We start from the raw sequence: 27655 nt of genomic DNA, 5'->3' as shown, positions 1-27655 counted from the left end.
GTGACAAGCCATGGCATGTGTGTGGGAATGAGTGATGTTGCCACCAGAGATCATGTAATGTTAGAAACACTACCAATTTCAATAGCACAACCCAGTCAGTTGAGGTAAAAGCCCAAATAATTGGGTCTAATACTGCTATGGAAACTATGCTGAGGGCTAAAAATACTACTTAAAAGGTAGAGTTTCTTTTCTTGTACATTTTCCCATCAACTCCTGACTTCAGTGAGAGTTGTTTCAAGCCTTGACTGAAAAGATGGAGCATTATGAAGCAGTTAAAGATGATGTGAAGAAGTTCTGTGCCAGCAGTTAACTCTAAAGAAGCACAAATATTGGACTTCCACGAATATTTCAAATGCACCAAAAATGTTTAAGCACTAGACCAGTGTTATTTGTTATTAGCAAAAAACACATGCTCAATCCAGGCTATTTTACAACCTTGATTGCTTTACTTTTTAAATCTTTGGATCCAGTTTTTCAAATCTTCAGTCCCCTGGCCTACTGTTGTGGAAATGTTCAAAAGTCCTTGTCTAAACATTAACTCACCCTTGGAGTGTGATGGTACACTGTGTGCTACTGGAAGTGCTGCTGGTCTTTCTCCCTTTCACCTCCTTAAGAAAGTTACATGTTTATAAAGGGAGATTTAGATGTGGGAGGAGGAGGGAAATCTTTCAAGGTTACATCCTTCAAGAATTAAGAAACATTGTCTGTTTTCCCATTAGTCTTTATGGGACCGTTTGTTTTTAAGTCAACAGGAGACATAAACAGTCTTGCAACTTACAAGGAGACCTGCAACTCATGGCAATTGCAAAGGATGGCTGAGGACCAAATCACCTGAAGTGTACATTCCTCTTCCCTCAGTGCAGCTGCAGAAACGAGAGGGTGTCAAAAATATCAAGGCAGGAAAAGAAATGTGGTTTTGCTGACTAGTTTGCCATTTCAGAGCTAGTTTTGCCATTTCAGGATTTTGTTGGTGCTGGCGTTATAACCTGTACCTGATCAGAGCGGTTTCTATGTACTCCAGAGGAGCCTTCTGGAGGTTGGAGACTTTTAAACTGTTTGGATTACCACCTACAATGAGACAGTTTCCGTTACAGTCTGACTGCTTGTTTTGCTTGCTCGATTTTAGCTTGGTTTTTGTTGTTTTTCTCCAGGCTGGGTAGATCTGCTCCTAAGCCTGGCTGTTCTATTAAGCTTAAGCTTCTACAGGGCCACAAGCAATTTCAGCCTGAATTTGTGAAAGGGTAAAACCAAGGCTTTTCTTACATGGGACCATTAAACAGGATTCACTTTTATGCCTTTGCCTGCAAGACTGCACCTCTCCAAGTGTCTTCTTATGGGGCTGGAACTCAGAGCTGAAAGCAACCAGTTTAGGATGAGGGGTGGCTGCAGCACAGACTGGCTTATCCATCGATTCAGGGCTGGGGTGGCACATGCAGATCATACAATTATAAAATGCTTTGGATTAGAAGGGACCTTAAAGATCATCTCATTCCAACTCCTCCTGCATGGGCAGGGACACCTTCCACTAGACTAGGTTACTCAGAGCTCCATCCAAGCTGGCCTTGAGCATTGCCAGGGATGGGGCATCCAGAACTTCTCTGGGCAACCTGTGCCAGTGCCTCACCACCCTGACAGTGAAGAATTTCTCCCTCCTATCTAATCTAAACCTCCCCTCTGTCACTTTGAAGCCATTCCCCCTTGTCCTGTCACTGCATGCACTTGTAGAAAGTCCCTCCCCATCTTTCCTGTAGGCCCCTTTAGGTACTGAGATGTTAATGGTCAGCCAGAGATCACTCGGTGCAGTGGAGCTTTGCACATGATGAGCCTGGTTTTGGTCAGCCCAAGTGCTCCGACCTTCGCTCAATGCAGGCACCGATTTTACGTGTCCATTCTCAAGAGCAGCGAGACATGAGTTCATGAGCTCCCCTGAGCTCTCTCATACATGCTCACCACAGACATCTGGGATGTGATGGAGCAGTCAGACGATGTTGTCGCTTGTTTCTATTTGCTTGCACGAGGTTACCAAGCTAATATTCGAGGATCAGGAACACAAACAGAAGATCCAAATTTGCTTCCACTCTGTGGCCTCCTGTAGTATCGAGAGCTGGACTGCAGTTTGAGAGATGTCATTCGAATTAAGCATTAAATATGATTGTGGGAGGAATGCATGGGGTATGTAACACTATGATTTAGGTATGTTATAGTGCAAATAATATGCAGTGTGCTGGGTGCAGCAGAGAATACTTCTCTGGTAGGTAAACTGTTGGCTTCTGAAGGTCAATGTTCTGATGTGCAAAGAATTTTACATCTGAAATATGCTATGACTGATAATAAGCATGAGGAATGTCTCACCGACCAAAATGAAAGGAAACAAGTTAACAAATAGAGTAAAAGGAAAAAATTGTGCCAGTCTTTGCAGATCATCCTCAATAATCCTACTTCTGTGATTTGCTTGCTCTGTTATATACACTAGAACATATCATATATTGTCTGTTAACTGTGCTAGGAATCTCCCAGGCTCTTGTACTCTCTCTTCATGTCATTCTCAGCAAATCCTCCAAATATTTTTCCCTTTGGTTTAATTAGTCACTTCCCCATTTGCCTGGAATGTGAGTGACGAGAAACGAACTATGGACTCATCAGTGCACTACAACAGGGAGGGTATTTTTGATTTTATTTTTTGCTTGTCATTTGGGGTCACTCCCTCAACTATTACCTTCCAGTTAAATCCTCTGAATGTTTTCCTTCTTGTTGGTTTTCTGAGCTATTATTGCTAGACATTTGAAACTTCATTTTCTTAGATTAAATAGTAACCATTTACTGCTCATGCTTCTGTGCTCAGAGGAAGCTGTTCCGTATCCTCTGTACAATCCAACGGGGAATGGTTCCTGTGACTGACTACTTTTCATTTGAATCAAGATCAAAATGTTACTCAAATGTGCAGCAAGTTAGCCTCACAAAAGAAAAAAAATATTTTTAGGAACTGCTGCTAGAATCAGTAGAATGCTCGAATAGATAATAGTGGTATCTGGTCCTTAGCTCTCTTTTGGAAAGCATTACCCAGCAACAAATGAAATGGAGCCAACATAACCATTTAAAATAGCAAAGTAAACAGTTCATGTCGTAGTCAAGATAATCCTTAATTTCTGCTGCTTATCTGAGATCTGCCCTGCTGATCTGATGGGAGGATTTAACCTTCCTGAAAGCTGTTATCAGTGTATGTGCTTGAACTGGGGAGACCTCCTTCCACCTGCTTTTCAGAGCCCTTTCTCCTAGGAGATTAACACTGCTATGCCCTTTTTAGAAAGGAAAACCTTTGAAATATGGATTATTTTTAGAGGGATATACTAGGACTTTTTGCTACAGTACAGCTTAAGGGAAATACTAAAAAAATTAAAAAAAAGCCTATTTAAAAGATCTTTTTCTTTTTTTCTTTACAGAAGAACCTTGTCTTAAATTCTCATAATTTTTGTCTTACAAAAGAACACGTATAGTTGTGGAAATTAAAAAGAGAATAATTGGCTTGTGGTTGGTTGTATAACCAAATCAAAAGCTATCGGGAATTTTAATTTCAAATTTCTTTGAGCTATGTTGGAAACCATTTTGTAATTTTCTCTTTCTCTTGGGATACTGTGTGAAACTCAGAATGGCAGAACAGATGGTGTGTCTTCTCTTTACAAAGAGACAAGTAACATCACTCTGTTCAAGGGGAAAGTCTAAAGAGGGTTTCACTGGAATATAGGAAGGCCCAGTCTAATATCTAGATCAAAACAAAAATCAGTGTTGGTTTAATAGGTTTAATGTGTAATACTTTTCACAAGCAAATGGCTCTATTTCTGATGCTATTTTTACTATGTTTCTTATGGCTTATTTTAAAATTAAAAAAAAATAATCTGTTTTTAGATTAAGACTCTCTGGTATACCTGTGCCATGGGAAGGAGGGGAGAGAATCACTGGGTGAAGTGTCTCAGGCTTAGTCATAGTAGGAGCAAGGAGTGATGGCCTGAATTATGCAGCAAAAGTTCTCAGAATAGGGAATGAGTCACTATTGCCCTTGAACTTTGTGGATCTGAAACTATATTTATCATTTCACATTGTTCCCAAGCTGTGTGTTTGCAGTCCCCCACACAGAGCAACTTGCCTTTTCTGCCCTCAAGAGCTAAAACACACACAAGGGAATTTCCAGGGAGCAAAGTTGAGGATTAATTTCTTTAAGTGAATTTTAAGAAAAGCTTTATTGAAGAATACTTGCATCGGGAGGCAACTGATGTGAAGGTAATACTAAAAGGTTATATGAAGGATTAAGGCAATAGCATACAAAGCAGAAAAAAAAGGAAGTGGGTAAAACTAAAGAGTTCCTGTAGGGTCAAGAATGTGTAGCACGCGGTACTCTTACGAGAGGAAAACATTTTTGTGAATGTACTAGCTTATTCTTTTCCTTCTCACCTCCTTATCTGCAATGTTTTGAACACAAACTGGAACACTAAAAGGAAAGATCCAGATAATTACATTTTGCCTTCTTCCACTTCTTCCCCCACTGCAGTACAAGAGATGAATTACATGAATTTTGTACCAGGTCATGGCTAAACAGTTGGCTAAACACCAGAAAAACACCTTGGCACTAAAATTCATCAGGGAATCTTAGAGTGTCTGCAGAACTGTGTGTTCAATTAGCGACCTGGAATTAGCACATCCTGGAAGCGTGCTTGCTGTCTCTGGTCTTACAGCAGCAGCCTCTGTAAAGAGAGTGGAAAAGGTGCTCGAGAGACTTCTATCTTTAGAGTATTTTACATAACGGAATTTTAAAAATGAGAAATATTATTATTGGGTGGCAGGATAAAAGAGGCAGTATTGGCTTGCCAAAAAAGACTTAGCAAATGGAAATCCAAAATTAGTTCCAGGAAATATTATAGGTAACGTAATAAGTATGTGAGAATTGTAGGTACTTTGCATTTTTGTATGTGAAGTAAGTGCAGCACAAGATTACACATCCCACACTGGTATTTCAAGTTTCCTTGTTCAGTGGGAAGAAAAACCATTGGTGCGTGGGGACTCATTTTATAGGCATAGATTATCAGCTATCTTTAAATCTGCTTCCAAAATCCCTCATGGCTGTCGTGACAATATATTAGCATAGGGAACTCCTGTGGGTATTTGTGCTCTGGTGTAAGTATAAGCATAAGCAAAGGCTATTCTCAGTGTCTATTTGTGATTATCTCAGAGTGCATGGAAAATGGGTAACTCTGTTTTATGGGGGTCTTTAAGAGCAGTTTACTACACCTAGACAGCTGGAATTTTCAGTCTAAGGGGTTTTGGAAAACAAAATACCAGTATCCTCAGAGTAAAACACTTTCAATAATGTGTGCAGCAAGATCATTTTAACTCAGAACTATAACTTAACCGCACCCACCTCTGCCAAACATAATAAACATACCAGAAGAAATAAACCTCAGCACATGGGGAAATTATTCACAAGGATATTTAGCAGTATTAGACTCACAGCTCCGTAATTATTTACATTTGCTCAGAAAGTGAGAAGACCAGGGACAATTTAAAAGCTGGTTTGCACATTGGCATTACTGATGAAGTTGGATGACGAGATCTCTGCTTCTACTGTTACCCATAATGGATACAATTTACTAATATAGATTTGTACTCATCTAGGACAAATTTAGCAACTGGTTATGAGAGCAAAGAGTTTCACCAAGTAACTGCAAAATCTGTGACTTTTAAAATGCTGTGTACTGGCAGCTGTGACAGAAGCTTGAGTGTATATAAGGAGTGACATTTACACCTTGTGCTGAAGCCTTGTAGTTATTTTCTGCTGCTCTTCCCACTTTGGCCTTTAGCATTGCACTACTGTGGGTCATTTTCACACTGACTAAATGTTTGATGAACATGAAGAATGGCTGCACCCAGTTCACCTAGGCATCCAGGTGGTTTTCTCTCTTTTTGTGTTTGTTTGGTTTGCTTTTCTTGGTTTAAGAAAAAAACCCAACAAACTTCAGACATTTGACCAAGACTTACAGCCTCCACCATGAGTTTTGGCAATGACTATGCAGTTACATTTTTATTGAAAGTACATGGAAAGCCCTTAGTAGCTCTGCTCATTGCCAGAAGCATTTGTCCCAAACAATTTGGGAAGTAGTGTTCCTGCTGAGGGTATTTCCAACAGGCTCCTGTTTCCTGAGCCCTTTCCTGGGGTGCCTGGTGGGCAGGATGGGGTGGCTGATGCAGGTCCTGCACATCCTTCTCTCTTGTCTGTGGTGAACAGTGACAGGACCCGAGGGAAGCGCCTGAAGTTGTGTCAGAGGAGGTTTAGGTTGGATATGAGAAAAAGGTTCTTCACCCAGAGGGTGGTTGGGCACTGAACAGGTTCCCCAGGGCAGTGGGCGCAGCACCAAGGCTGCCAGAGCTCAAGGAGTGTTTGGATGATGCTCTCAGGCACATGGTGTGACTCTTGGGGATGTCCTGTGCAGGGCTAAGGGTTGGACTCGATGTTTTAATTGAACCCTTCCAATTAAGAATATTCTGCGATTCTCTGATCCTGCACGCACATCAGAGGCGCTTGCAGTTCGTAATCAAAAACATACAGTTAAAAAAAAAAAAATGGCCAATATCCATGGCAACCTGACCCGGCACCGCCGCACCACAGCCCGCTCCCAACGCCTTTACACGTCGCAGAGCGAAGGAGGGCTGCAGGAAAGCAAGGGGAGAGGAAGGGAGGAGAGCAAGGGAGGGAGGGCGGCCCCGGCCCGCGGCCCCCTCAGCGCGCCGGCTCCGCCCTCTGGGGGCGCTGCTGCCCCCGCCCCGCGGCCGCGCGCGGCACCGGCCCCGCGGGGAGCTCGCTCCGCGCGCCCGGAGGGGGCGTGGCAGGGCCCAGAGTGGCGTCTCCGCTGGCCAATGGGCGCGCCGCCCGCCTGACAGTTAGCCGAGCGCGGCCAATGGGACGCGGCGGGGGGCGGGCGCGGCGCGGCGCGAGAGGCGCGGCCGGGCGGCGCGGCGGCAGTCGGCGCGGTGGCGCAGGATGATGCGGCTGTGGCGTTCCGCGCTGCTGCGGGAGCTGCTGCTGCTCGGCCCGCCGGGGGCGGCCGGCGGCGGGGCCGCGGCCTCGGGACCCGCCGTCGGCACCAGGCGCCTCCCGCCGCCGCTCGCCGCCCTCGGCGCTAGCCCTCCCGCCGCCCGCCGCGGCCCGGCGGCGCTGCCGGCGGCGCGGGGTCTGTGCACCCGCTCGGAGGGAGCCTTGGAGGAGCCGGGGAAGGGGGCGCAGGCGCCGTCGGCGGCTCCCGGTGAGCCCCCCGCCGACAGCGGGCACAACAATAACCACGGCGGCAAGGAGGTGGCCGGAGGCGGCGGCGGCGAGAAGTGAGTGCGGAGGGGGCGGCGGGCGCGGGGGATGATGCGGAGGCGCCATGTGAGCGCCGCCTCCCCATGCACGCGTGGTGCCTGCGGAAGGGGCCGGGCCGGGCCGGGCTGGGCTGGGCGGGCGCTGCCCCGGCAGGTGCGGGACCGGGGGTCCCGGGTCCATCAGGGCCGCTTCCCGGCGGCCGCGGGTCACGGCGGGCGGGCTCGGAGCGGGAGGGAAGCGCAGCCCCGTGGCGGGGGGGGCGTGTGCGCCCCCCGGGGCTCCTCTCACCGCTCCCTGGGGTCCCGGGCGTCCCCTTGTCCTGGGGTCCCTCCCACCCATGTGAGGCTCGGAGCAGGCAGTGTGCGTTAGGGTGTTCTGTCTAGCGCTGCTACTCGCCTAAAACTGTTTCCCAGGAGAAGGCAAAGCTGTGTCATCTTGCATTAATTATTAAAGGCAGTGTACGTGGTGCGTAGTGCTGCCTTGGAAGTTTTGCAGCGCTGTCTCCTCCACGTCTACATCCACCTGGACGCGTTCCTGTGTCACCTGCTCGAGGTGACCCTGCCTTGGCAAAGGGGTTGGACTGGATGGTCTGCAGAGGTCCCTTCCAACCTTAACAATTCCGTGATTTTGTGGTCTAGTGCAGCCAGGGACAGATATTACCAGCCGTTGGTGGTGAGTACAGATATTCATAGGTGCTGCAGGATGTGTGTCTGTGCCAAGAGGTCCTTATTTGTCCCTTAGTGACAAAGATACGTGCAGGTAATAGAATGATAAGGCTGTATATGCTTATGAAGTTAATATTCTTCCACTCAGGACCTGAAACATTCTTTTAAAAAAAAGGTCAGGGATGGATGCATCAGCTCCAGTTTTTGTCCCTGGTAATGACTGGTAGTGGGTACCAGGGATAGAGTATGATAATGAGGTAAATGGATTGGCAAAGCACTCTGCTCTGTTAGTCCTCAGCATTATGCAGTTCTTGAAAGTCTTGTTCGTTTCCTACCACCCTGTCTGACGGTTTGCCCATTCCTTGTTTGAACCTGGGTGCATTTAGTATCTCGGAAAACCTTTTGAAAGAAGTTTGACAGCTTAACTGCAAGCCCCATGAGGACTCACATCCTTTGTGTGTGTTTGAAATGTGGCCCATGGCTCTCCTGTAGGCATCCTGTATGGGGTGGCATAATTAAAATCTAACCCCAAACTGCTTTCCCAGAATTTGCTATGCTTATGAAAAAAGCAGATGACTGAAGAAATAGAGCCAAAAAAGGAGTACCTTGTTTTTACACTGAGCAAAGTCTCTGTTAGTCTAACGCTAAGAGGAAGTCTGGAAAAGATTCCACAAGGCCTGTCAGGAAGGCTTCAGTCCTTAGCTTGTTAATAGTTTTGTTTTTGAGCTGTGGTTTGTGGGGTTTGTTTTTAGCATGAACTTGCACTCCTTCAACATGGCAGGTGGAGAAGGAGACTATCACCTTGTTCTTCTCCCCTTTTTCCCACCAAAGGCCATAGCTGCTCAGCTTGGTTTAATGGGGTGTAGCCTTCTTTAGGCATCACTTACAATTTTTGCTGTCAGATGCCTTAAAAAATGCATGCATGTCAGGTTATGTAACCATGTACAGTATAATGCACAATCATTTGGGTATTATACTATTGTTCAACAAATATGAAGTCTCCTTTTTGAATTGGCTCTGTGCATAATGTTTTGGAACAAAAAATTATTCAGCTGTGGCTCAGGTAGGTGTGGTTCATAAAGGTTGCACTCGTTTTTAATAAGAAATACACACAATACCATTAAAAACTTTGGAAAAAAGCAACATGCCAGCTGTGGTGGGTTTTTGAGGTGCTGCAGAGGTGATTTATTGAAGAGGTAACATTTTCTTAAACTGAGCTGTTACCAGCTTCCTACAGCTAGCATCAATTAGGGAAGTTCTATAATTTTGAATGTGTGCTAAAGCTGTGTAGTCAGAAACCGGTTAAACACTTTTAATAATTTTTGACTTTTGACAGAAGGGTATATTTGAAAGTCAGGTGCTTGTTCTTTGAGCTTTACTGCGAAAAGAACAAGGAGAAAATCTGTAAAACGTCTAGCATATAGTTATGAACAAGGAAAAAACTGGAAACTTTCTTTTCATTTCAGGCTGTGCAGGAATTCCTGGTGGCACATTAGTCAGGCTGCTGGATACTTTCATTTGTATTTTTCTTAATGCAGAACTATGAAAATCTTCCTTAAGCATTAGTAAGTGGTACGTTACATGTGGAAATCATTGCTATATTAAGACAGAGTACAGGGTTCAGAAGAAAAGGGAAGTTCTTCAAAAGACAAGTTTCTGGACTGTGTTGTCAACTGGGCTAAGTCAGTGCAGTCTCTGTATTCTGCTGATTCCAGCACTTTGCCACCTGGAGTATCTAACATGTGAGTTGTGTTAGGCTAATGGTTTGTGGACCCAGCTAGAAGGGCAGTAGTCCTTTTTACAGTTTGTTTTTTTGCTTGTTAGTGTTGAGGGATTATTTTTCTCTATTTGATCTTGAAGTTCTAGGATACTGGAATAACTCACACTGTCAAAAGGTAGAACTAAGGTTTTATTGCATGTTTCCTTGCCTGACAGTCCTTGTGTACAGGGAGTAGGAGTTGCAAGTGAACACCTAAAATGTTTTGTGCAAAGACTATACAGAAATTTAGAACAGTTTAATTCCTCATAGAGGGAATAATTTATGAGGTCTGTGGCTGATGAAATAACTAGTATCCCATTGCATAACCAGATCCCCTTGTGCATTTTTTCCAAAACATCTCCACCACCTCCTTATCCCTGCTATCCAGCCTTCACACTGTGTATCCAACTGAAACTTAATATATTTTGGAGAGAAAAAATAGTGGAGCTTAAACTGAGAGTGGTCATAGACTGGTAAATTTAATTAATGAAGACCCTGGATTAAAATGCAGTCATATCTATGCTCATGCCTGAGTTATTAAAACACAGTATCCTGGCAGTGTCCTCATGTTATACTTAATAGTGTTTGCTTCTACTTTCAGTATAACTGTGCAGTGTTTACTTTTACTTTCGGAATAAGTGTGCATTGTTCACCTCACACTGGACAGGAAAAGGATCAAACATTTTATCTTTGTGTAAGCTGCTTCTAAACGACAAAGGCCTTGATTAAGGTGACAGGGAGGAGCAAAATGTGAGCGACCTTAACTTTTAAAAGCTAAATTGCTAACTTTTTATACTAAATTGCAGTAGTGGTTGGCACTAGTATGTGGAATATAGCAAAATGAATAAAAAAGTGTTTTATTAATTTTTTTTTTTTTTCATGACAAGGGAGTGGTAGTGCTCTTTTTTAAGGGCAGACATGAATTCTGGAGATACCTTTAAAAATAAATTTGGCTTTTGCAGCCAAACCAGATTCCGGAGGAATTACTGTAGTAACCAGGCAGTGGTTCGTTTAACTGGTGCTCCTGTTGGAGTATGGAATACTCAGAGATGCAAGAAACTGTTAGAAGTGCACTTTCATTAGACCTTTCATAACTCCCGTAGAGTCCAAGATTTTGAAGCAACAGTTCTTGGTTTTACCATAAGCACTTTGATATCTATTAAACATGTCTATCTTTGATCTAAGTTTATAAATACATAGTTTTTTCTTGAATCTTGGTAAGTTCTTGGGTAAACAGTTGCCCACCGCTGCTACTGGATCAGTGTCTCACTATGCAAGGGTACAGAAAGTAGTTATTTAGTGACTTGACAAGTGTTTGTATCTCTTGGTTGGAGACATTTGTCTGTAGTACGATGACAACTTCTTCAAAGTTTTATGTAGAGTAGCTGCTGACTGTGGTTTGCAGCCTTTGCAGCTTTCAGAGGATGACAGAATAGTTTGAGTTGGAAGGGACCATTAAAGGTCAGCTAGTCCAGTCTCCTCTGCAATGAGCAGGAACATCTTCAACTAGATCAGGCTGCTCAGAACCTCGTAAAGTCTGACCTTGAATGTTTCTGGGGGTGGGGCATCTGCCACCTCTCTGGGCAACCTGTTCCAGCATTTCATTACCCTCATCGTAAAATTTCTTCCTTATAGCTAATCTAAATCTGCCCTCTTTTAGCTTAGAACCATTATGCCTTGTCCTGTCACAACACACTCTGCTAAAAAGTCTGTACCCATCTTTATTATAGACCCCTCTTTATGAAGGGGACCACAATGAGGTCCCCCAGGAGCCTTCTCTTCTCCAGGCTGAACAACCCCAACTCCCTCAGCCTTACCTCGTAGGAGAGGTGCTCATCCTTCTAATCATCTTAGTGGCCTTCCTCTGGACCTGCTCCAAGAGGTCCGTGTCCTTCCTGTACTGGGGACCCCAGAGCTGGATGTGGCACTGCGGGTGGGGTGGCAACAAAGTGGAGTATGGGGGCAGAATCCCCTCCCTTGACCTGCTGCCCACGTTGCTTTGGATGCAACCCGGGACACGTTTGGCTTTCTGGGCTGTGAGTGCACATGGCTGGGTCATGTCCAGCCTCTCATGCACCAGCACCCCCAAGTCCTTCTCAGCAGGGCTGATCTCAATCCATCCATCCCCCAGCCTGTGTTGTTACCAGTGTTCACCCTGACCTGGGTGCAGTACCCTGCACTTGGCCTTACTGAACCTCATGACGTTCATACCGGGGCAAGCTTCTTGAGTTTGTCCAGTTCTCTCTGGATAGCATCCCATCCCTGAGGCTTGTCCACTGCACCACTCAGCCTGGTGTCAGCAGCAAACTTGCTGAGGGTGCACTTGATTCCACTATCTTTGTCACTGATGAAGATGTTAAACAGCACTGGTCTCAGAACAGATCCCTGAGGGACCATTGTTTGCGACAGTAATTGTGACCTCATATTTTTATGACCGATGCCTGATGGTTAATAATGAGCCTGAAACTATTATTAGCAATATCATATCTGTATGTCATTTGTTGTTCTGTAAATCCTGGTCTGCATTTTGGCAGTTATGTCTTGAAGTAGAAAGTAGCAATGTTTCACAGTATTTGAAATCTAATGTTGTTTCTGTTGTAGAAATTAGAATTCAGCATTTGTTAAAATGAAATCCTCCCTGGAGTCTGGTTGTTAGCATTGTATTGATGCAAAAGAAGAGTTGAAGGAAGGAATGATACATACTGCAAAGACCTTGTGCTTGGGATTCCTATGTTCTTTTTTTCTTTGTATTTAAAGAGCAGTGTAGACCATCCACCAGTATTGTGGTCCACAGATTGGAATACGATCAAAGAAGTGTAGTTGTATAATAGTCTGGTGCTTAATTATTTATTTTTTTAAGGAAGGGAAGTAAGTATCAAAAATCTTTATTCATGAAATCAGGTAAACTGGAATTTCCACTTAATTTGACTGTGAAAATTGCAAGTTCCCTGACCTGAAAAGCAGCTTTTTACATGTGCTGAATGGAATTATCTTGCTAAGTGTATTCATGGTGCCAAAACACACATCTTTTAGGTTAAGCAAATATTAGTTACTGGCATCACTGATCTGATAAACTGCAGAGCAAGCCTTTTCACCTCTATTTAGCTGATAAACTTTATCAAAAGATGGACTATTTGACAAAAAGGAATTTTTCTGTAAATATATTGAATGTCATCCTCTTTGCTTTGGTAGTCAGTGCAGATCCATTGTTTAATTAGGCTGAGTGACCCAATACTGAACAGCAGCAGATGTAAAAGACATGGAAACCATGTCAAGAGATTTTATGCTGTGTAAAATCTTACGAAGAGGTCGATAAAATCTTGGTCAAATGTGTGAAGTGTTTTTCTGCACCTTTTCAGATAGAAATTCCATACTTGGGACAGCTGTAAAATCCTGACTAAGTGCTCAAAAATGTCCAATTAAATAGGTAATCAGTTAAAATTTCACAGTGTGTTTGCTGGCTTGTTTTGCCAAAGTGAAATAGAAAAGTTTCCTCTGCCAGACCTTCAGCAGTCCAGTGATGTTCCTTAAAGCCTGGAATCTTGACACTTTGGGGAGCTTAGTTAAATGCTTTGTGTAAATGGTGGGGATATCGGGGTGTAGGCGATGTAACTTAGCCTAACTTTTAGAATTGGGTACCTGCAGAGTTAAGATGCAGAACACAGGGTGAAGCTTTTATTGGTGCCTTGGGTAGTTCTGGTTCTGTTGGCTTGACTGGACATACTGTTCTCAAAAGATTGGAGGTGAAATGTGCTGCGTGGAAGGAAAAGGGACGCTCAGTAATTTGAGGTAGTTGCAAGCGTTTGTGTTGGTTGAATTGCCAGCCTGTCTGTGCATTAGTCAGCCAGCATAATTTAAAAAAAAAATCCAGGCTGTAAGACAAGGAAAGTTCTGTTGGCTTATAAAGCTGTCTTCTGTTCTTGTATGTAAGTACAGTGTTTTAAATTGGAAAATGAGAGGTGATATTTTTTTACTACTGGCTTTCACAGCTAGTTATGAGGGAAGGAGGGAGGCAAGGGCAATCTAGAGGTTGTCTTAAATCTAAAAGTGTATTTGGATATAATCAGATTTTTATTTAAAATAATCATAGATCTGACTTCTTTAATTATTGGGAGAGGAAAGAGGATTAAACATCAGTCTGTAAGAGTGAATTGGCCTATCTGGGGTCTGTGCTTAGTTGTAGCATTTTATTTTTGTCCTTATAACTCTGAGTTCTGTTATTCAAAGAATTACTAATCTAGTGAAAACTTCAGTGACTAGAATTTGGACCTACACACATGCATAAATGTATAAAAATACATTAATTGCCACTGAGCATTCTAGTTTCAGGCAATAACTTTTACCTAATACAGTATTGCCAATATTATTAGATTATAAGATTGACCTTTGAAACTGATGGCTAAAATAATGCAAGACTTCATACTCTGCATTTTAGTTAATGTGTGCATTTGCTGGAGAACTGTTTTTTTGATTGTATTTAGTTTTGCCTATCAGACATCAGAACATTGTCTTTCTCTAAACTGTGTTGTCTACAAACAAACCTGGGTGCTTCAGAGGACTAAAAGAACTGATCCGAATCCCTTTGCTTTTGCTGCCCCTGGCAGTTTGGAAGTGCACATTCCAGCTGTGTGCTACGATGCCATACTTCTGGGGGAAGTGTAAAGAGCTGAGTATAGACTTTGGCTCCTGCCTGCTTCAGGGTGCTTTGGAATATCAGGGAAAGGCAGAGCTTTTTATAGGTTAAATCTATAAACTTCCAAAGACTTTAAGGGAAAGCTGTCAGTATTACACCTTTCTGTTCTAGCAGGAATCTCAGTGCTTAATTGGGTAGGTTTCCTTCAGATTTTGCATGAAATGGAGATTAAGGTACAAAAAGACTGCAGTCATAGGGCGAGCGTATCTCAGAGTGAAATATCCAACACCTGGAATCCTTGGAGAGCTGGTGTGTTTGCATTGATAAGCACAGTGACCATTAAAGGTGTATCTACACAGCACGTTTACTTTGCTAAGTATGTGTGATGAGAATCCCAGCTCCTGGTGCCTGAGCTGGTTCAGGGTCTGTGTTGTGCTGCAGATGGCTTTGCTTGCTTTCACGGCAACTGATGTGCCTTACATAAGCTTCCAGGAGCACAGGGGCTTCAGGACTCCTCTGTGGAGTCCTAAAAACAGGACGGTTTTGAAGAAAGTACTGCACATTCACCATCTCCTTCTCTTGCCTGTAAAACAATTGGGTCGGTATGTTCTTACATCTTTGTGATGAGGCACGTAGGTCTTTGAATGTTACAAATAATTTATTCTCTGCAAGTAGCATATCTATCCTCTGTAACATCAAGAAGAGGGATAAGTGATTAATCTGCTCCCCCCAAAAATATAAATATAATCTTAGCAATATGTGTATGACAGTAAATATATGATTGTGTTTGCTGTTGTAAAATCTATGTACAGTACTTTTATATTACCATTTTTTTCCTACTTAAGGCCAAATTAAGCTTTGTGTTCAGTGATAGAAGTGTCCTTTGAAATTACTGGTAGCAGTTAGATTGGTAGTGAAAATGTGTCTCCTTGAGAATGCAAAAATATGTGTAAATAAAAATAGGCACTAAAATAATGTTGCTTTTTTCTTTCATTTTTTCTTTCTTTTCCAGTAAAATGAAGCAAGGTCTCCTTCCTAGCTTAGAAGATCTACTTTTCTATACTATTGCAGAAGGACAAGAAAAAATACCAGTTCATAAATTCATAACTGTAAGTTTACTGTTCCAGAGTGCTGTATGAAAGGTGGCTACTGCAGGGTTATTTTACATTTGAAATGCAAGAATACAAAGCAAAGAATTTCTGTTATACATGTTTAGCTGTGGGAAGGAATGTAACTATTCTTTCCCTAATACTGTTTCTGTAGCTAAGTAAAAGAATAAGTGTATTTTTATTATCCACTTCTTTGATGTGCAAAGGAGCATACTTGAAAGCATTTGTGCCTATGGCAGGGTTGGATAGTATTTGTACTTTTGTAAAATGTAGTCAGACCACTGTGGATTTCAAATTACATTAATGCTTTGACATAAAATGCAGCCAGAAGGGCCAAAGGATCAATAAGGTGTCAAAATGTCTGTGTTGATAGTGCAGTGGCAGATGTGTCTTACAGTGATAAAAACACCAAGCAGTGGATAATTTGATTGTAATAGCATATCTTTTCCCTTTAGTAATTATTGTTTTATTGTAACAGGCACTCAAATCTACAGGATTACGTACATCTGACCCTCGATTGAAAGAGTGCATGGATATGTTAAGACTGACTCTTCAGACAACTTCAGATGGTGTTATGCTGGACAAAGACCTTTTTAAAAAGTAAGTTTTCTGTCAATAATGTAACTGTATGATTCTGAATGAGTGTTGTCTATGTGTTACTGGCTGCTGTCTTGAGAGACATAAGGTATATAAATCAATGTGTAATTAGAAATGGAGTCAAACATACACACCTGATGCTGTTTTCACCCGAGTTTTTTCTCAGGTTTCACGTAGCAGACAGGCTCTGTGATCTCCACAAGAGTTTAATGTGTCAGTGTTTGCACATGTGTCTGACCCCATACTGCAGCTCTCGGTCAGATGCCAAATAAAGTCATTGATGCAGCATGGACTATTTAGTATGATTACATAAAACTGCTCTCTCAGTGCATCACCAGTTTTTAATCTGAAGTTCAGGCTGCTGCTTCTGTGTGGTGAGATGTTCGGAGTATGTATATAGTTAATGCTAAAAGTGAGTATATGAAAAACAGAGTGAAGTGAAATTTCTATAAGATATGGAGATTTGAGAGTAGTTAGGGCTGCAGACACTCCTTTGGTCTGTTTTGCAAAAGATTTGTGTGCCATATTTTAGTGGTGCTCTAATTTTTTTTTTAAGCAAAGTATGTGGTCAGATGAACAGTATAAGCACTGTTCAGGTTGTCTTCTATTGATTCCAAGCACACTCCTTTGCTCCTCTACTTAAGGCTTTTGTGTGCCAAAAGATTGGAATTTTAGAGGCTCTTAAATCTCAAAATGAAATTTTCAGGCTATTTTTCAGTCTGTATTTTTATTCCATTTACATGGTAAATCATAAAATATCTGACACTTGCTTTTTTCATCAAGAGTATTCTTTTGTAAAATTGGTACATTTTTGTTGATCTGTAGCATTTTTTTGAATTTGTGAACTAATGTTGTTTAGTGCTGTTTCTTCTCAGTTAAAATTTAAAAATATGTATGTGTTTAAAAAAGATGTATTTACATATACTATTTTGTATATTTTATAGACATACAAGTATATAAAATATATAATAGAGTGTAAGCATATACTGTATATATTTTAATATATGTTAAATGTGTATTATATTTACATAATTTATATAAATATAAATATAAAGTATATGTGTTATATATATTAAAACATATATAGCATTTTTTGAAATATATTGAGGAAAAAAATTAATGTCTGTGTGTTTGACAAAATAACAAACCAGTCAACTCCTTAATCAGATATGGAATATTTCCCTAAGGTACAACATGGACTAACTTTACTCCTGTATTAGGTTCGAGACCAGGTCTTTGCTGGTGACTTGTCAGCTTAGTAAAAATGCTAAATTGTTAGATTCAGGAATCTTCCTGGGTGTATGGATGGATTGGAAAGGAAATACTTCTACTCTTCTGCATTACATGCATACTAGAGGGCTTGTTTGTCATAGTAAACTATGAATTATGTTTTAGGCAAGGGCTCTACATATGAAAAAGGACAAGTGATTGCTAATTGGCAGGATTAGCTCATGTTCTGTGTCACATCTCTGGGATTTGATCCTCTGTGTTAGGACAGTAGTTACTTTAATAATTTGTAGAAAGCTTACACAGTTGTTTGTGTAGGAAGAGTTTTGAACATAAAGACAATACAGAGAGTGGAGAGGTGAATCTTATTTCACATAGCAGGTTTTCCTTTGCAGCAGCAGAAGGTTCCTTTGCAACCTTTTCTGTAAATGATAAAACCCCAGACTTCACTTATCTGTTCCTCCTAGGCACACTGCATTTGCTGTCAAAAGGCTTGTACAGGGTCCCTGTATTCTTTCTTCTACAAGTGTCTAAGGTGTGAAATATAATAATTTATCTCCTTGGCTGTACTTACCTCAGGACTTTGAAGCATCAGTTCCCTAAACATAAAAGTCAGTGGTGTAATTCTCCTCTTAAATGTGAATCCGAAGCTGCTAAATCAAATAAAGTGTCAAGGTTAAATGATGTGGAGCAGTGGTAGCATAAGCTTGCCTAAATCAATCAAGTCCAGTAGAAATTACCTGTAAAATATGTTAGTTCACACATCTGTAGTGTCTGCTTCTCTATGCCTTTGTAGTGGTTCTAAATATTGGGCTCCAATTTTACTAAAATTGCATTCTTTTGAAGTTTTTTGGCTTTACAGGACTCTCCACTTATAGTAAAAATTTGGAAAAAATCTCCGTGTTACAGGCAGAACAGCTTGAAGTTTTAATCTTTGATCTCCAGAATTTCTTGAAGACTTCTGGGGTGCACATTTTGGAGAGAGGGCTCGATAAATTTCTTGAATTTATGAATTGATGAAATTTCTTGGATTTCATGTTGCATCTGTGTAACGTGTGACATAACATGTGGTCTTTGTAGCATGAGTGACACCTCACTGAGAACAGCCTGTTACTGAAAGCAGTGCAGTGTGCTAGTTAGCTTGCTATGTGAATTTTTTAATTTTCTTTTTTTGTTGTTTTTTTGGTACCTTAACTGTGGTACTACTTAATATATTAGTAGTACTGTCTACTGTTAGATGGAACTTAGGCACCTTAATAAATATGGAGGATTGTGTGTGCTAGTCTTCCTCATAAAGCATCCTCATTTTGACATATCCTGGTTTTTTAGATCTGTTTCTATGACACTGTAGCTAATTTGTAGAAAAAATTCCAATACTCTTTGTAAGAAATCCTCCAACCACTTTTAGCTTTTCCTTTAAGTCATAGCATGTTCCTAAAAGAAAAATGTATGACTTGCAGAGGGTGCTGTTTCTTAACTAACAATATTTTGGAGGGGAAGGAATGGCACAAGACAATCAAAATTGAGTTAATTTGAAAGTGTTGTACACTTGAACAAGATGATAGCTACTGAGTAACAGATATAACTCTGAACTTTAAACCCTATTCTTTTTCAGAATAGCTTACTTGGCTTTGTAGGGTTAGCTTTTGTCACAAGGTGCTGTCTGTCCCGCTTTATTGACCCAGAACTGAGGTCTTGGCAGGCACATCTCCTCTGGTGTGCGGGTCAGAAGCACCAATCTGGGTGTGTTATGTTCTGAGCACAAACCTGACAATTCATTGCTGGATCTCAAATGGGATTTTCTATTTGCTGCTGAACAGCTGTGCTGCTCTCCCAGTGTAGGTAGCAAATCCTGATGAAAACTTTAATTTTAGATAACCTTAACCCAGCTATTAATAAATGCTTTCACCGTATTTCAGCAATTAGATTTGAGCAATCTTTTGACAGAAGATATAGAGGACTTCCACTATGTTAGAATGTTAATATCTGATTTGTCAACATAGTGTCATTTTTTTTTTCTAAAATGTTTAAATATGCTGAACACTTCTACAGACCTAATATTGCTAGTTGGACATGGCATTTCACATGCCTATCTGTAATGCTTATACTTTTTAAACGGGAAAAAAGGTGTCCCTTCATCTGTATAGACAGCAGAAGAGTTCTTTAGACTTGGTAGTTCAGACTGCGTTTTTAACTGGTCTCCATTGTGTAGGGAAACAGTAATCAGCAGTCTGAGCCAGAACTTGAAAAATAATGGATAAATGTAACAAGTTGTATGATGAAAGAAACAAAGTGATCCTAACTTTATGATAGAGACCAAAGATGCTGTTTCCAAAAACCCCTGAACCGTGGGAGGTAGGAACCCCCGTACTACAAAGTAGGAGCTCTTAGTGTACCTATCTAGAACACCTCTAAAGCCATGTGGGAGATAAGAGCCAAGTTGTTCATAAAATTTGACTGTGGAAAGATTTCTGTTTATCAATATATTCATTTACTTGAATTCCTCCCTGTGATCTTTTCCTGCTGCTCCACTTTTTCTGAGGCCAGTCATCTTCAGAGGGTTACCTGGAACATAAAGCAGTTGGACACTCTGGTGGGGAGGAGACGGCAGTTGCAGAATTTTAGAGGCTGTCGTGGCTCATGTCCTCTGTTGCCTGAAAATATTATGCCCTGTTAAAGGGAGCGTACTAAGACCTCTGTTTATTTTGTCCATGCAGTAATTGCTCTGAATACCCCTCTAGATTACTCAGGCCCCTGTATTTAATTTAGTCTGTAATTCATGTAATTTGCCTGGGTTAAGGAGTAGCAGGATAAATACGTGGACAGAGTCCAGGAACAACTGGTTAAAATAGGTAATGTCCTTAACCAGCATAGCCATTTCTGCAGTGAGTTTCAATCCGTAGATTAAAATGATTGAACTACTGCAGTGAGCATCATAGACTTGCTGTAAGTGTATAAATGCCCTTCCTGTTTCAGAAGCATAATACAATCTCAGAGGACTGTATGTCAGTGCATACTGCCTTGTTGTTTTCCACACTTTGTATTGAGTTGTTCTAATAGGTTTAGGTATACCTCAGATACTACTTTTTTTCTTTCTTATAAGAGTGCATAATGTTGTCCAGATGGTGCAGACAATGTAGAAATGCATCTGAAGTTTAAATCTAGTGCATATTATGTTGTTACTCCTTCTGCACACTTAGCTGCCATCAGCGTTATTAATTCCTTTTGAAAAGGGATTTTGCACCTGGAGTAGGTGACTGTCATTAAAGGTTGCTGGGAGCAAAAACAAACAGAATTTTTCGCAGATTGCAACAAAACTAACTCAATTGCAATTTTAACATAAACTAACAAAGCGGCATATTACAGACAGCAGTTTTTAAGGTGACAGTATGTACAACAGAAACTTCTCTAACATTTCTATTTGGTTTTGGAGAGTAGTGCCTACTAGCATTTGAAATGGCTGTCAGTTGAATTTGGGATAAAGTCGTCGAAGTACAAAGGAGTTAAAACTAAGGGTTTAAAAAAAGAGGGGAGATTCAAAGGGAGGGTAATTCTGTCTCTTCACTGGTCTTTATGCACATTCATTTTGAACTGATGATAACTTTCAATAATAGTATTATTGGGATATCTGTTCTGAGTGAAAGTATTTCCCTTAAAAATTTTTCCCTGATTTTTTACTTTTCTGAGTAAGTCCTCATTGGAAGGATATGTTTTCCTTTGTAGCATGTGCCTAGATGTTCTTAACTTTCTGTTTTTGTGCACTGATAGTATGTTTCTGCTTTCATCAACACTGCCAGAAGGCGTGGAATGAAGGTGTTAACTGTTTATTTGGTGTTAAACCTCCCTTTCTCTTCTTTGCACTGGGATAGGGCTGTTAATATCCTTTATCAGGTCGTATTTCAACTGACTGATAATGGCTCCCAATTCCCACCCCTGCTCCTGCTCACCCCCCCTCACCCAAGGACACACCACTTTCAGCATGTCTCAGCTTGTGTTTTCATCCTTGCCTTCTGTTTGTCCTAGATAAGTCCTTTCCCTTTTACTTTATCATTTTTTTAGATGTCCCAGATGGGCTCATGTTCAGAGGGTGTGGACAGATGTAGTGTAACTGTGTTCTGGGTTAAAAGGCAAAAGGCAGTGAAGATTCCTTAACTGCTGGTAGTTGGAAGCCAGATACTTGCAGAACTGCTTCACTGTTAACTTTTGCTTAGTTTAGGAGATGTTATCGACTCTCTGCACAGGGTTTTGCTCTTATTAAAGTGGAATCACATTCCAGTTTCGTTTCCTGGCACTGTTTTCACTCAGTTCATGGTGAAACAATGAAGTTAAGAAACCAACCCTGAACCTCCCAGGTTCGATCTAACTCTGAAACTAGCACTTCTTTGGACAAGGGCTGAGTTAGATAACCTTCACATGGCTTGATCCTAAGAAATGGGTGGCTTAGATCCCTTTTGCAAGCTGAGATGCTGCTTGAAGGCAGATAGATAGGCTGTACCTGGCAGTACAGCCTCACAGTTGAGACTTCAAAAGATTTAATTAGAAAGGAATAAAAGTGAATGCAATGAAATTATTGTAAATGATTTAAAAAATATACAACTTAAAGCAGCAAATTTGAAAAGTCTTTCTAATAAGGACGTGTTCTTGTGGGCATGTAACTTCAAGGGACTGATGGTTCTTATTTAAATAACATGTAATTGCTACCTAAGTAGGCTTTTGACAGTAGATTGTCAAAATATTAATAAACTTTTTTAACTTTTTGCAGGTGTGTACAAAGTAATATTGTGTTGCTTACTCAAGCTTTCAGGAGGAAGTTTGTCATTCCGGATTTTATGTCGTTTACTTCCCATATTGATGAGCTATATGAAAGTGCTAAAAAACAATCTGGAGGAAAGGTAACTTATAAATTCAACTTCAAACTTCTATAGATTCCTTGATATTAACCAAATACATTATTTTTTTAAGTAAGACAGATTTTTCTTAACATTTTTAGAAAAATGTTAAACTGATAACTTGATAAAAGTTTTGGAAGTTCAGTTATGTCTACAACTTGTAAACTGGGTCAGAAATACAGCTCACAACCTCTACCAGTCTTGTAGAGTTTTACCTTTAGAATATGAGAATAGTATTGTTCCTTATTCTATATGAACTCTAAAACTGCTGTATAATTTGTGAGACTATACTTTGTAGAAGGATTATGCAACTCTACACAACTGGTGGGATTGTGTGACAGAATTGTCAACATAGTACCTTTGTTAGTAAATAAAATATTCTAGTGCTTATTTTCAGTAAATTAGTTGAATAATCCAAGACTGTTAAAAGCAAAAATTTTATATGATTTGAAAATCCTGAACATGCTGTAATACAGAACACAATACCTTTTAGAATTTTTGTGCTGAAATTTTTACTTTGAAAAAATGTTTTATTTGATAACGATCTTGTGAATATAATAATTTGTAATGAAGTTTTAGATATACCAGGTGATTATTAGTGGGATACACAAGGCACAACTGAGTTATCCTTTCCATTGACATTTATTTTAATTAACATATAGTTAAATATTTTGGATGTTGTAAATACATCTCTGTCTTTGTTTCACACTGTGATAGGTTGCTGATTATATTCCACAACTGGCCAAGTTCAGCCCTGATTTGTGGGGTGTGTCCCTTTGCACCGTCGATGGACAGAGGTACATTGTAATGTCTAGATTTTGTTGCTGGAATATTTGAAGGACAGGACAGAGACAATACTTCTGTAGTATTAATATGTATTAATTTGGAAATCAAAGCTTTGTCTGATAGTACTTGTGCATTAAGCTGTATTTGTGCAGGTTGTGCAGGTTGTGATGTTCTTAAGAGTTAGTTCCTTCTCTGCATTTTAATGTTTTTACTGTAGCAGTATTATATAATCTGTATGTGTCACCAACAAAATACAGATTCACACTCTTAAAAAGATGTGGAAACTGGACAGAACTAAATATGATTTTGCTTTTCAGGTTTATTAAGCTTTCTCCTGTAAAGTGTGTGTGTCAGGCTTAGATACAGTCAGTAATCTTACTTTTATTGTTTTCTTTATTAGTAATTCAGTGTAGCAGAGACAGTTAGGAGCCTAGATGTGAGTATCTCACACTATCTAGCTGAGAAGTAATGTGAGCTCTGTGTCTGCCTTTGTGACTAGACAATCAGATGCTCATCAGCTCATCAGGTGTCCCTGCTGGGCTGCAGGTTGTGTGGTGGTACTGCACTGCATGTTCTGAGAACCGTAATTTTTAGGTGTTGAGTTTGTGAATGGGGCATTCCTGAGAGAGCATCATTTTAATGTGATCTGTTATGATCTGTATGTTTGTTTCTAATTAGCCATATGCTCTGTAATCTCTAGGGGAGGAGCTGTACAAGTGAGCTGAAGTATTTTTTTCATCTCCCTGTTTAAGTGTCTGAATTATAATCTATTTGTAGTAAAACAACTTTAAAAATAAAAATGTTCATCCTTTTGAATATTTTAAATTGGCATTTTGCTTTGTTTTGGATGTTATTTCATGTACCAATGAAAGTTTTAATAATGTTTATTTTTTGTTATGTTTACTGTTGCATAATGTTTGCTTTTATAATGTGAGTTCTCTGAAGCCTTCTCGCATTTTCTGCAAAGAAAAGAATCGAATAAACTTCTGATTTTGCTGTTAGACAAGTGATTGCTTGAAGCCTTTTGCTCTAGATGTGGCATATGCTGCTTGTATGAGTCATGCTTTGGTGCAGTCTGACAGATGCTGAAAGTAAACTTTCCCAAAGACAGCATTTAGTGGTTGTTATAAAATACCTATGCCATTATCAAAGGGGATGTAAATACAGCTATTTAATTATTGTCCCCAGATTCCAAAACCAAATTGTATCTCGTCTTTGTTTATATAGACATAAATATGTATAGTGGCTATATTCAGGTCACCTGTACCCTGTTGAGTATTTAGTTTGCAATTGCATAGGGTAAGTGTGGCACTAGAGGTGTGAGGTGATTTTTTGCCCTGGTGCAGACCTGTTTCTGAATTTGCTTATTTTTTTAATTACATCTGCAATAATCATTAGCAACTGACTTTGTTATGCTTGGCTTATAGAGTCAGTTGTTAAAATCTTTAAATCTCTTTGTTATGTTCTTTAAAATGGTACTTAATAATAACATGATTTGGGGTTTTGGGGTGTTTTTGTTAATAGTCCTTGTATGTTGAAGAGTAGATGTAGCACATAATACTCTACTGCCACAGCTGACAAACAGGAAATTTCAAACTTCTTTATCTGTGTTTTTTTCCCAGGCATTCTGTTGGTGATACCAAAGTTCCGTTTTGTCTTCAGTCCTGCGTAAAGCCTTTGAAATATGCTATTGCTGTTAATGATCTTGGCACAGAGTACGTGCACAGATATGTTGGGAAAGAGCCTAGTGGACTAAGATTCAACAAATTGTTCCTGAACGAAGATGGTAAGAGATATATAACACATAATAATGCAAATACTGAATTTCAGAAAATTATAAAACAAGCTACGCAGTTTTTTCAGTCTCTTCATTTTACTGTATCCTCTTAAATCTTATTACTAGACAGTGTCTCAAAATATTTTGCCACCAGCAAGGTAGACTTAGTCTTTGTCAGTCCTTTTGCCTAATTTAAAATGCTAGTAAAAGATGCTTTATTGCTTCTGTTCTCTTTACTAGCTGTTGAGTTGTAGGAAAACCCAAAGGATTTTGATAATGCAGGTATTTGAAATGTATATTTATTTGGTTAAGTTGGTAGCATGTGTTCCTTAATCATACCTTCTGTAAAATGGTGGTGAAAGAAGCAAAGATGTTAAAATGATTTTAAGAAACATGTATATCACTTCCCTTCTTGGCCTTCTGAGAAGCAGGTGCTGGTGCCAAAGGCCAGCGCTGACTAGTTTCCAGAAGGCAAAATTAAACACATCTTCCCACAGATTATTCTAAATGGAATTTGGCTACTGATTCAAAACAATGTTTTTATTTTATTTTTTTCCCCTGTGGCAGGAGTGTTTTAGCAAGAATTTCTCCTACAGTACTTTATCTAGATTATTTATTATTAATATTGTCTTAATTCTCAAGTATGGATATGTTATTTTAAAAGAAAACATTATGGCAAAAATCTGAGAAGGATGACTCATGTAGCCTTAGAGGAAATACTGGATGTTATCTCTGAAACACAAATGTTTCTTCTAGCAGATCTGTCTCAGTAAGAGAACAGACAATGTTTCTGTTGCCATGGTATTGCAATTAATATTTAATTAACAGCATAGGGCTTGGATGATATTTTTGTCTAGGGCTGTATTGAATTCTGACTTAAATATCTATATTATTACTATATTAATGATACACTATTATATTGAATATATTTACACATATATGCAAATAATTTTTATATAAAATTTATTTATTTATGGATTAAACCCATCTCTACATACTTAAAATATATCTTGACAATTTATTTCTTCATTTTTATTGTGCTAGTAAATGGTGGTGAAATACCAACATGTGAATATATTGCCAGGAGGAAATTAAGTATTTTGTCAAAGCTTTGCTGCCTTGTTTTTGCTTTTCTTGTTTTTCCAAATACACTGTTGTAACAGTGTGAAGAAGACTTGTCTTTCATATGCTACAAAAGGTTTACTATAAAAAAAAGTTTTGATGGTGCTGAAAATTGCCCATTTAGTCCTTTGGATTGATATAGATATTCTGGGTTTTTTTCTCTTTTAATAAAATGTAAAAGTATAATAAATATTTTCTTCTTTTTAGTTCTACTTTTGAAATTGAACTTATGGGAGAAGATGAATTGGTGGGCTGTGGTGTTTTACATTACTGTTATTCTTTAAGAGTGTTTGTAAGACTGTTATACGTCAGAGAATTTGGATTATTGAAAGTTTGACCAATGAATATGAAATTATTAGAGAAGATTAATTGGATTTTTAAGTATGTTTCTCTGTGGCTGGTAGACACAAGCAAAAAGTGTTAGAACTGACCTGAATGGCCTCTTACCCTGTCCTTAAGTGAAAGACTGAAATGGAAGGTAGAAGTCTAATAAATATTTCAGTTAGAAATATTTCAGGGAGAAGGGAGGCTGAGTTTCTGCAATTGACAGATGAGGAGGGAAGAAGGGATTACACTTTTCTCGTAGATTTAAAGTGATGTATGAAGTTTGGATATGCAGAGTATTTGTCAGTTTGAACATGCATAAAGACTTTGAAGACGGGATTTGAAAATTGAAAAAAAAAAGTATAGATATTTAATCTATTTGTTTTCTAATTATTCAGATATAGTTGAATTTCATGTTTATAATCAAGGTACACAGGTATTTGAAGACTGGTTAGACATGCCTCTGAAGCTATTATTTTCATATTTACTACATTGGAGATTCCTAAAACAGGATGTTCTTCCTTTTCGTTGTTTACTAGTATCAAGAGTTAACTTAGAAAGAATGGATCATATTATAAGACAATTTTACATTACAGCTAAAAATGCCAACCTATAACAAAAAACTGTTATTATATTTTGAGTATGATCCGTGCTGTGCAATGGAAATTTGGAAACTTCTGCAGCCTTGTGAATATTCAGTTTTAAAACTTGTTTTATCAAAGGGAATATATGACCCTTCAGCAATTCAGATTTCTGGAGGAGTGAAGTAATTTTTGTTAATTTAAAAAAGATTATTCTAGTTGACTGAAGTAGATCAGAAATTTTACATAGTAAAATATGTCTGAAACAGGCATTATTAGGAATAATTTTCCTGTCTATAGTCACTGAGCAGTTTACAGGTTTTTTTTCATGCCTGTTAAGTTCATGATGCAACTTGACAATACCTGTGTATATATGAACAGTTAATATCCCTTATCCATACATAAAACCTTGTCTTGGTGATAATTATTTGCAGAATTAGTCCAGTCATATTATTATTTATGGAACTTAGTCCAGTAATAAATGTTGCATTCTCATTAAATGAGGGATTGCCTGGAAATTGTTTATTTTGCTAAAGGGTTTTCTTCACCAAAAATGGAATGCGTTCTCTAAGCTTTTTATTGGAGAAACACATTTTCATGTCATTTCAAGAGCTTTCATGATGAACTGTTCTGTGTATTAAAATGCCATATGGTGTAAGTGTGGCAGCCTCTGCTTGCTGTGCTCAAAGACTGCAGGCCAGTTGTACAAAAAAGGCCTAAGGCCAATGATGGACCAAAAAGGTCAGAAGAACTGGCAGAGAAGTTGTAATTTGAGCTTATTAGAGAAAAGGTCTAGTTTGCATATGTCATAATTGCCTGGCAGATTGCCGGAGCAATT

At 39.6% G+C, this 27655-nt stretch overlaps 1 protein-coding gene across 1 annotated transcript in view; it reads left to right on the top strand.

Moving 5' to 3' along the window:
• The first annotated feature begins 6944 nt into the window (after nucleotides 1-6944).
• Nucleotides 6945-27655, top strand: part of GLS (glutaminase) — a 63510-nt gene continuing 42799 nt past the window's right edge. The window contains 7 exon segments of the mRNA XM_027737536.2: nucleotides 6945-7005; nucleotides 7008-7365; nucleotides 15418-15514; nucleotides 15993-16114; nucleotides 22101-22230; nucleotides 22945-23024; nucleotides 24636-24799. Of these exon segments, the coding sequence (XP_027593337.2) occupies nucleotides 6945-7005; nucleotides 7008-7365; nucleotides 15418-15514; nucleotides 15993-16114; nucleotides 22101-22230; nucleotides 22945-23024; nucleotides 24636-24799 (1012 nt within the window).

This window comes from Pipra filicauda, unplaced genomic scaffold (assembly GCF_003945595.2).
Source record: "Pipra filicauda isolate LSUMZ 115617 unplaced genomic scaffold, ASM394559v2 scaffold149_size4050908_pilon, whole genome shotgun sequence".
Taxonomy (NCBI): Eukaryota; Metazoa; Chordata; class Aves; order Passeriformes; family Pipridae; genus Pipra; species Pipra filicauda.
Note: the sequence above shows the minus strand (reverse complement) of the source record. Positions and strands in the feature narration are given on the sequence as shown.